Source organism: Rhinolophus sinicus, chromosome 3, assembly GCF_057876585.1.
Source record: "Rhinolophus sinicus isolate RSI-liver-muscle chromosome 3, RSI-T2T, whole genome shotgun sequence".
NCBI classification, from domain to species: domain Eukaryota; kingdom Metazoa; phylum Chordata; class Mammalia; order Chiroptera; family Rhinolophidae; genus Rhinolophus; species Rhinolophus sinicus.
The window spans coordinates 164,768,846-164,780,010 of record NC_142503.1 but is presented as its reverse complement, the minus strand read 5'-3'; the positions used below and the strand labels follow the sequence as shown (position 1 = coordinate 164,780,010).

The following is an 11,165-nucleotide window of genomic DNA, read 5'->3' as shown; positions in this document are numbered from 1 at the left end:
TCCCAAAGAAAAGGCTGTGTTTTTTCCCCCAAAAACCGTACTAATGAGCGTGAGCAGCAGGAGTGTTTCTTCAGCTAATCCTGGGCTGCTGTTTCGAGTGAGACAAATGAGCCTCGGATGGCCTAGGACCCAGCCTCCAAAGGCCACACCACAGAGCCCAGTGCTGAGGAATTATCTTGTTCACACTCCAGAGCACTTCAGGATGGTGTCTCTTCTCTCAAAGATCTTTGGTCCTTCCTTTAAGTTTACCAACCTCGATACACAAGAGAGTTCTGTCTGAGGAAACTGTAGAGGCTGGAAGTGCAAAGTCACAGTGCCCATGGGGCAGAGGTCAGGCGGCTGGTTTACCAACATGCTGTTTCCGCTGACTTGTCCTGCACCTTTTCTCCTTTTGCCCACAACAGTCAGAAATGGACTGTACACCAAAGCTTACTCACCTCCTAACTCTAAGACAAAATAGGCTTCAAAACAACTACATAGTCTACGAGGAGGATTTAAAGCAGTCTTCCAGAGGCTGTATCAGACTCACTTAGGGTGGTTTCTTTTTTCTCCCAAACGATGGCCATTCATCGCGTCCCCCGTCCCCACACATGCACAGACCCCATGTGGATAACCCCCCAGTCCTTGTTGAGATGACCAGGACCATGTGTGACAGAATTTCTTTGGGACGACCAGTTTCCCAGACCTGGGATTTGCATCCGGCATGCCTGCCTCCAGGTCTGAGTGGTTTCCAGAGCTCTGAGCACACAGTGGAAACCAGGAGGTGGGGTCCCTCCTGACTCTGCTACCTCAGGGCCAGGTCACTTCACCACACGTCAGTTGGTGCCTGCCTTCGGAGTGTTGGGAAGGTCGCGGAGACAACAAGGTGGGGGCAGGTTGAAACTGCAAAGCGCCAAATGTAATTTGTTAGCGTGTTGAGTAATAATAGTCTGATCCTCCGTAAGCACTAATGCTGGTGCGGGACAGTCTCTAGAGAAGGAGGCAGAATGTGAAAGTAGCACATAAACTACGCCCTGCTTCATGAAGAAAAAAACAAACAAACAACCTCTATTTCTTGCCATAGGAAAAACAAATGGAAATTAAGAACATGAGTGACTTTGAAGTGAGCTAGTTACTCTCCGTTTTACAAGTTTTACAAGTTTGAAAACGTGTACTGAGGTAGAATCATAACTTCGTGTCACAGAGGTGGCCATTTTCTTTCCAAAAGGGACTATGAGCACCGGGGTTTTATATTTTATTTCCTGGCTTCGTTATCCCTCTGCCTTAATACTGTACTGGAGAAAGTATGTGGGTTATCAGAGAGAAAGAGGAAAAAGACACTACCACTAAGGAACGGGTTGTTACTAAAGCCAAGTTTCTGGTAATGGACAGGAGAGCCATTTAGGAAGATAGGCAGTCAGGTTTGACCCAAGTAAAAAAGATTTCCCTGACGAGCCAGTTACTGCCTGTTAAGGACTTGGCACTCTCTGTCGCCAAGATATCACACCCTATTTTCGGACAATTTTATGGGCTTTTCAGAAATTCAAATAGCAAAACAAATAATTACATTAATGCCTGCACAGACATGTTGTTGATATTCTTGTAATATTTTAAGTCCTTTGCATGACTGGATTAAGCAACATGAACATGTGACTCCAGAGCTAAAGGCCACTGTCATGCCAGGCCTGAGGCCAGCATTAACAAACAAATTAATTCCTGTGTAAACCAGGGAGAAAGGAGGTGAGGCTTTGATCCAAGACTTAGTATTTTCAAACCATCTTTCAGTTAAAGAGATATCTTCTGGAACGAATCACTGCAAACCAGTGTATACACTGCACCCCCTTCATCGGGGCTACGTGTCCCACAGAAGGAAACGTGCTCTTGAAGTCACTGACCTGCCATGTGAGAAAAGCACATTGTGCAAGTGTGGGGAGAACTGACACTCCACTTTGAAAGAGTTTGCCTTTCCCCCCCCTTCATGACCTTGGGTAAATGACTTCAGCACCTTTGAGCAGGGTGCTGCTTTTCCTGCACTATAAAAATGGCTGTTACATCTATCGATCATGCAGAGGTGCCACGAGGCTTAATTTATTAGTTAATGTTTGTGTTACATTCTGCAGCTCTTAGATGGAAGGTGTTATAGAAATGCAAAGCAGCAATACATTATCTAAACATCTGCCTCCTCAAATAGCTCTCTAGAAAGTGTTCATTGCTTCAGCATAAAAGATTCCTCCAGAAATGGAGAATTTGGTCCAGGTCTTTCTCAGCCTATAAATCGTTTTCCCCTCCTTTCAGTACACAGCATCTTTGTGCAGAATGTACTTGCTTGGTTGTGCTTTCCATCTTGTCCCCGTACTGGTCACCACGGATGATACTGCCTTCTGTGCGAGCGTTGCAATTACTTACAGGTTCACCCCTTCCCTCACCATGCCTGCCGTCTTCATTCTTGACTCCAAAATGCTGTTATAATTTGGCTTTTCTTTTGATGCTTAATTTTAAACGTGGGCATGTTGCAGCTCACCTAAGGGCTTGATATTTTAAAATTTGGCAGTAAAACCAAGAGACATCACTAAACAAGTTCTTGAGAACAAAAGAAAATGCAAAAAAAGAAAGAAAAGAAAAAAAATGGTCCAAGTTTGAACATCTTTTGATGATATAAAATTTACTGATGAATTGTTCAAGATTATATGGGAGACTATTTCTGCTTTTAATGCTCTCTGTAATTTTGTTAAAACTCTGGCAAGTACCTGAGAGCACATGGATATAGAAATTCCACAGTTCCAATATGTGTCTGCTTGGATTTAAGTAACTTCTTTTCCAAACACAAGTAGAGAAAGGAAATGAATAATCAATATATCCACATATTGTTTTCAAAAGTTTTCCTTTCCCATATTTTTACTTCCACTTTAATTTTGAGAGTACTATTTTTTTGCATATCATTTTTCAACCCTATTGTTTGTGGTTATAGGAGTGTCTTAAAATGTACCCGGGATTTGTTTTAATCAGGTATTGTAAGATGCCGATTTCTGACATGCCATATGTGACCTTTTGTGTCTGGCTTCTTTCAATTAGCATGTTGTCAGATTTCATTCATGTTGTAGTATGCGTCAGTCCCTCATGAATTTTTATAGTCAAATAATATTCCATTGTATAGACATATGACATTTTGTTTGTTCACTCATCAGGTGATAGACTTTGGGGTTGTTTCTACTTTTCGGTTACTATGAATAACACTGCTATGAACATTCATGCCCAAGTTTTTGTGTGGACAGAAGTTTTCAGTTCTCTTGGGTACATACCTAGGAGTGAAAATGCTGGGTCATACGGCACCTGTGTTATTTCACTTTTTGAGTAACTAACTGCCAAACTGTTTGTTCCAAAGCAGTTGTTTCATGTTATAATTCCTACAGTGGATGAAGATTCCAATTTTTCAACAAATTGCCAGTATTTCTTTCTTTTTTATCTTAGCTGTCATAGTGGATATAAAGTGGTATTTCATAGTTTGCATTTCCCCAAATGGCTAATGATGTTGAGAATCTTTCTATGTGGTTATTGGTCATTTGTATATGTTCTTTGGAAAGATGTATATTCAGATCTTTTGACCATTTTTTAACTGGTTTGTCTTTTTATTCATGAGTTATAAGAGTTCTTTACATATTCTGAATACAACTCCCTTATCAGATATATGACTTACAAATGTATTCCATTTCCTGGGTTGTCTTTTTATTTGTTGACAGTGTCCATTGACGCACAAAACATTTTAATTTTGATAAAGTCCAATTATGTTTTTCTTTTGTTGCTTGTATTTTTTGGTGTTGTATTTAAGAAATCATTGCCTAATCCAAAGTCACAGAGGTTTACTCTGTTTTCTTCCAAAAATTCTATAGTTTTAGCTTTGATTTATCATGAGTTAATTTTTGTATACTGTGTGAGGTAGGGAGTCCCACTTCATTTTTTTGCATGTGGATACCTAGTTGTCCCAACTCCATTTGTTGAAAACACTATTCTTTCCTCATGAATAGTCTTGGCACCCTTAGTGAATGGGATGTATCTTACAACTGTAACTATGTTTATCCTTAATAATCTTACAATTCATGGCATGTCAGATTTAATAAAGTATGGAACACTTACCTCCTGAAATAAAAGCCATGTAAACGTGCATTTTCTTTTTTTGGAAGTGAAGAATCTATTTGCCATAACAATACTAAGATTCCTTCAATATCAATGTGATGGAAAAAGTTTGTCATAAATACATGTATTTCCTTATGAAAGACATATTAGCTTAAGGCTTGAAGGCTGACATAATTCTTATGTTGTTAAATGTGAATCACGACTGTCACAAAAGTAACACTATGACTAATGACCATGAAAAAAATCTATTAATTCTACAAGCCAGGTTAAATTCTCCTGGAAGTCAGACTTATTTGACAGCTACATCATATCACAAGAAATAAGCAAATAAATGAAGTTTTTTTAATTAAAAAATTAGGGGGATTTTCAGTATCCAGATTTTAATATGTATATATTGTGCAGAATATAAGACAATAATAAGCATCATTGTTTGGGATCAACTTGGAAGTTTCAGAAATGGACAAATCAAGTCTACTTTTGTCTTAATTTCCTATTGAATGTCCTATGAACTTATGATAACCACAGAATCTGAAGACAACCACTCATAAACATACTGAGATCCATTTAATAGTTTTTGAAGATTTTCCTGTAAAATGGCTTGTATTTCCACAGGTACAATAGTGAAGAAATAAACTTTTCAATTTGACATGAAATATAAAAGAACAGTTTTACAAATATAGCCATAAAATTTAACTGCTCATAACACTATACATGGGAAATATGACCACCCCTTCACTTCTAGACTATTTAATACAGAGAAGCAATCTGTCATCTCAACTAAGAAGAAACTTCCCTTTCTTCGAGTTTATTTTTGTTTGTTTAGAAACAGTTAAATAGAACTGGAAAAATACTTGCTTTTCCCTATCTTCTCCTTGGGATTCCTCACGAGGGCTAAAACTTACTTGAAAGGATGTAAATTTTACAAAAAAGAGAAATACTGAAACTTGTTTTGCTGCTTCAATAATGCTTACATTCTTTAAAAAAGATCCTAAAGTTTTCTCACTGGCCATTGGGTGGTAAAGAAACAATCGCAGCACCGTGTTCTGACCATGCTCCATTTCCAGCACCGATGGAGGAACTTCATGCTCTGAGCCCAGGAAGGCTAAACTATGGGGATATAAGGTGGACAGGCCAGGGTCAAAGCTGGACCTGGTTATTCAAGGTTCTGTGGTTTGTCTATCGGAAATTCCACGGTCACAGGCAGGATCGCATGAAGAGAATAGGTTTGATTTAGCATTAGCAACGCTGTGATCATAATCCTTTCATGGAAACCCACAGAACAGAATGGCTTTAAAAAAGAAGTTTATCAAAATCATAGAACGGCAGGTAACAATTCTGTAACCCATGTTACACTTAAATTAAGGAGGAGGAAAAGTTTTCCTTCAACTTTCAAAAGTGCTCAAATAACAATACTGAGCTCCCACATAACAGAGGTTTGAGTTTTTCTATGAAAGCAGAAATAAAGCATTGAAGCATTATGAAGAAAAGAGTTCTCAACTTTCCTAATACAGTATATGTAATAACTTAAAATAATTTCCCTGTTGATACTGGAAATAAATGCTACTACAATCATGTGTATGCCAGTTCCTGGCATATTTCTGCATCCAGATTCATTAGTCTCCTTAATGGAGCCCATCATTTTTCCAATGGCTTTCTCCTTTCCCTAAACCCTAACCCTGAAATTCTATAACCAGTTATATCACGTGGCTTCCCTGAGGCACAAAGGTACCAAACTCTATAATTAACTATCGAGGAATGATAAATATGCTCTCTATTTATATTAAAAGATTTTAATTCTTTTGGGCCACAGTGGGGGGAAAAACCCAGAAAGCTTAATATTTACTCTGCAGTGTGAACTGTAGCCCTTTTTGCAAAAAGTGAAACCAAATAAGGGAATGTTAAGAGTTGAAGCATGCGTGACCCGGCAGCACCAATTATTAATAAAAAAAGTCCCAACTAGAAAAATATTGAGTTGTAGCCCATTCTTTCTGATTTTTTTTGGTAGTAAACGGACATAAACAAATGAAAAAAATGTTATCTATGGGAATACATCACTGCAGCTCAACTTCTGGAATGCCTGTTCACAAAGGGCATTTTAGTCAGGCCAAGGTCAGGATAACTGGTCAGCAATTTCCTATGAGAGTCTCACGGGGGAGTGAGACTCACCTTTTAACATGATGGCAAGCAAGACATAAAAACAGAAGTGACCTCTGAGAGGCTACCTTTTTCTGAACTGTGCTACTCTACTTTGGTGAGCTAGAGTTCTTTATTCTTACAAACTAACTTGCTCTCAACTCTGAAAAAGAAATCTCATTAGCCAAAACTATAAGGGGCTTTTACCAGAAGTGGCTAAGGCGAGCATGGTTTTTCTGGTTGCAGACTCGCCCCCTCTTTGTGGTTCTTAGGCAGGGAGGAAGGGGGGCACCTCACTTGGAAGTCAAACGACCAGGTGTGGTGCTGACAGAGGGCGGCTCACGGTTACTCCTTCCAAGAGTTTAGAATTTATTACCCAAACTTCAACTTACATTTTGTTATCTGAGTTTACTGAAAGTCAGAAACTTTCCAGGTTGGAAGATAATTTTACTTGGGGGTATATATTGCATGCAGAACTATTAGACTTACAGTTCTTGAAATGGAAAGTTATATCACAGCATAACTTTCTGGAAAAAAATTTTTGTTTGATAGGTGAAATCTAGCCTTTCTAGATGCAAGACCATTTACTTTATAAGATGCTTTTGGGGTATCAAGACTCCCCAAACCACCCTCTAGCTCTATAGCAAGAAAAGGGACTGTGTGTCTCCTTTATCACTGTGGAGCCCAAAGAACCATACACTGAAAAGACACACTCTTATCAGTGAAAGCTAATCACTAGAGACTCTGTCTGGCTAAATAAAAAGGCGTTTGATATATTATTCTAGGCAAGTTCATTGTTGTCGTTCCTTTTCTGTCTGCAGGTAGAGTAAGCTACACAGAATAGAGTAAGCTATCAATAAGAGGACTGTTGTTGAATTTTCACATCACTCAAAAACTACCAAAACAAAATGCCTCACCCTAAGTAATAATATCCATTGAAAAGGAAAGCTATTTTAAAACTGAGAGGCTGAATGTTTTATATATTAAGTCAAACTAAGCAGCAGCAATCAAGAGTAATATAGTTTATCACTGTAAGGAAAAGACATTCAGAATGGGTAAGAACAGTTGAAAATAGGCAAAATATTTGCCAGGAGGCAGAACATGGAAAAACCAATTCAAGTATGAATATAGTATATTAGAATCATATAAATTATATCTCTTTACAAAGGTTAAAAAATGTAGCCCAAATTTGCAATGGTCAATTTAAGAGGATGTTAGTTTAAATAAATCCTTGCTCCATGTGGCAGGGATCTATTTCATCTCAGCTAGCTCTGGCAGTCTCACGTCTAAAGGACTTTACATTCTGGGAGCAGTGATGCTACTGGTACCACACAGAGTGAACATCCAAGAATTATTCCAAATGAAATGAAACTAACAGAGAGGGATGGTGGAGCTCATATGAAATTCTAATTTAATTATTCCTCAGTAAACACTCATTTGCTCTCTTGAAATCAGGAATTTCAAATTATCTCTGCAGATGTACCACTTGGTGTTGTGTATATCTAATGATCACATTTAAATTTAGTTTGATTTGCAAACATTTTCAAAACTTACAGGGCTCTGTAAGCTGTGAGGGAAGGTGGCAGATGGTGGAAAGAGAGTGAATAAAAATGCTTGTATCATTGTGATATGTTGCTTTCAGGATCACAAAATTTTGGCTTTCTTAAGGAAGAAAAAAAAAAAAAAACTTATGAAGCCCCAACAAGTGGTTTTAAAAAGTAAAATCTCATTTTTAATCACTCTTAAATATTAAACAATTCGGTAAGCAAATAAACTTGGTATTATAAGACCTAGGCCACGTTTACTGCTGCAATAATAACCCCCAGTGAATGAGTTTTTAAGAGCTGCTACATTTTCATCAAACAGTTTGGGCCATGCAAGATGAGTATCAGGGACAAACCACAGTGGACATACACAAGGCAGACTAAAACGTTATGGAAAATTCTTTGTTTGAAATGCCAAGGTATTTGGTGACTGTGTGTATAAAAGAATTAAATTCCACCAACGTTAATAAAAAGAAAACATGACAACATATGAATATACCCCCACCCCACCCACCACCGAAAGTAAGAAAAATAAATCAGAAAACAGCCCAGATTTCAAAACCACCACCTGTGCCTAACGTCTCGGGTTCACCATTTTAAAGAGCCACCCCTTTGGTATCTGGTCAGATTCCATCTAGCCTGTATCAAGTATTTCCAGACACTGAGTGTCTTTCAGCTTAACACCTGCACCCCATAGCACGGAAGGCTGCCCACTAAGAGTCAACAACTTTTGAATAAATTTCTTCGTTTGTATGATTTCAATATGATTTAAAGTTTTATCCAAGTCTTCAAAGGAAAAAAACAACTTGTTTACAAACCCAAGGTTAAAATAAAAGCATGGCATTTTAAATCCAATTATTATAAGATAGTGTGGTTTTAATCAAGCCGACTTCCACGACGATGGCGCTGTCTCCAGCATGCAACAGACCACTGCTAGCTGTTCAACTCCCGGTCTGTTTCATCACTATGTCCCCTCTTTTCTCCCAGCCTCGGGCCCTCCCCTCCCCCGTTAATAAACAGCTTTATAAAAAGGTAAAATCTCGAGTTAGTGGCAAAAATCTTCACAGTAACTTGTTAATAAAGTCGTAGATGGCTGTCAAGGGCATCAGTCCACGGGACCCTGGAAAATTAATTTGATGCAGTTCTGTTCCCCAACCAGCTGCGTGGCACAGAAAGGGCAGGCAGCGTGAAACGCGTGAGTTCCGTGAGGCAACGGGATCTGAGACCAGTATTTTGCAGACTTCTCTGAGCACACGTGTCCACACGGGGTGAAGGCGTGCGTGGGCGGTCCTGCGTCCACGTAAAATCCTGCCTCACAGCCAAGCCACAGAGGCACGTAGGGGCCCACAGTCCTGCACATGGGACACTCCCTCTCGTTGGCCTCCGTGTCGCTGCGGTGGCCCCAGTTGTGGTAGCCGTGTACGTGGCCGCAGCTGAGGTACGCCCAGGGCTGCTTCTCCTCCACCACCTCCTTCCTGTTGATGCTGGGGAAGGCCAGCGTGTTGAGCCCCACGGGGCACTGCGGCCGCGCGGCGTTGATCTCCTGCCGCAGGGCCTCTATGTGTTTCTGCGTGGGAGCGTGGAAAAGGCCGTCCGCTGTTCTCCAGAGAAGAGTGGCCCCGCACAGGTCGATGAGCGAGCCGTCCTGCAGGACGTTGGTCTCAGTTTCCACCTATAACAAGTTTGACAGACACGCCTTTTGAAAGCGAAATTCGACAAATCACGCTAACATCCTTTCCTCTCAAAATAAACAAAAATCATCTTTGAAGTAAACACTGGGAGGCAGTGTATTGCACTAGAAAACAGGTCGGGGGAGTAACTTAGCCTCCCGGGGCCTCAGTTTCCTTATTTGAACACTGGATATAATACACGTATGCCATAGGCACAAAGCCCTAAGTTCAGTCTACCCAGCTGTACGTCTTCAATTAGTGTCATGGTAACTTGAATGAGTACAATTGTCCTTAGATTTTTATTTTTCCTCAAGTCAATGACAGAATTATTCTTTAATCTCATCGGGGACAGCCCATCCAGTGAAGACCCACACTCATTCTGACCAGAGCCAATCTCAAAGTTCCCATAAGGCCCTGCAGTCATTACCGCAGCGGTCCACGCAACTCCTGGTGACCCTTAGCTTTGAACACTATCTTTCATCCTGCATTCCTAAGGCTCGGAGCAGACGCGTTCACGGGGAGCCTTCAATTTTAAAAGGATGGCTGTGCTAAGCACCAGGTGCTCACGAGACTGACGAACAGCTGACAAGAAGCACAGTTAGACAGGTCAGCAGGAATAGGACCGCTGCCTCCACGGGCCGCATATGCTTTAGGGTACAAAGACCAATAAAACATCACCCCCATCCTGAAGAGCCTTGTTCCTGAGTAGTGGGAGCCGGGCAGCCTCCAGCTGGTCAATGAAGTACTGCAAGGGCTATGAGGCCACACCACCAGTGGCTACGAGCGTGGGCTCTGGAGCCGACTGCCTGGGTGTGAGTCACTTCTGTGACCTTGGGCAGTTACTCAAACCCCCGGTGCCTTGGTTTCCCTTTCTGTAAAATGTAGATGAGGGGACTGTGAGCATTAAATAAGTTAATAGAAAGTTCTTGGAACCATGTCTGGAATGCAGTAAGCACTGTGTAAACGTGTGCTGTTACTCTGACAAAGTCAGAGATGGTTTTTAAAAGGGTTTTCCTTGAACAGAGATTTGAAGTCGATGGTGTCAGGATCAGTGGGCGGGACAGGAGGCACACCAGAAGGAGGCGAGGAAAGGCCAAACAGCATGTGCATTGAGGGAACAAGGAGTCCAGCCAGTTTCGCGGCTGGATGGGGTGCAGGGTGTGGAGGGGGCAGGACCCGAGGCCCAGGCTGGAGAGGTCAGGTGGCCTCGGTGCCCAGAGTCAATGGAGAGTTTCAGGCAGCTGTAACAGAACAGATTTGTCTCTCACAAAAGTCTGTTCCCCAAGTCTGGAGGGTGGACTGGGTGGGTATAAGACTAGAGGTGGAAGAAATAGTGGGAGTTCTCTCTCCAGGCAAAAAAGATCAGTGGCAACAGACCAGAGGCACAGGTATTAAACGCTGAGGAATTAGATTCAACCCTTAGCTCCTGATTTAGGAAGAAAGACTTGAATGTATCTGGCTTCACTATCTATGTAGAACGGGGCTTTCCATGGACAGGGAACGTAGGAGAAATGGCAGATTTTGGGGAAAAGATAGTAAGATCAGTTTTGGGTGTGTAGGCCCTGCGGGCTGGACAGTGTTTGTAGCATAACGTACAGAAGGCATGTGAGACTGCAGCCTCTGAGAGATCTGACTCAGGGAAGCACATCTGGGATTTATCAGCATCAAGGTGCAGCCTCGGAGGGGATGAGAGTGCCCAGGCAGGGTC

At 41.2% G+C, this 11,165-nt stretch overlaps 1 protein-coding gene across 1 annotated transcript in view; it reads right to left on the bottom strand.

Annotated features, from left to right (window-relative positions):
• Window positions 1-4,655: 4,655 nt before the first annotated feature.
• Window positions 4,656-11,165, bottom strand: part of PELI2 (pellino E3 ubiquitin protein ligase family member 2) — a 158,715-nt gene continuing 152,205 nt past the window's right edge. Inside the window, exon 6 of the mRNA XM_019725779.3 lies at window positions 4,656-9,459. Within this exon, the coding sequence (XP_019581338.1) occupies window positions 8,893-9,459 (567 nt within the window). The 3' untranslated portion in view covers window positions 4,656-8,892. The remainder of the gene's footprint in view (window positions 9,460-11,165) is intronic.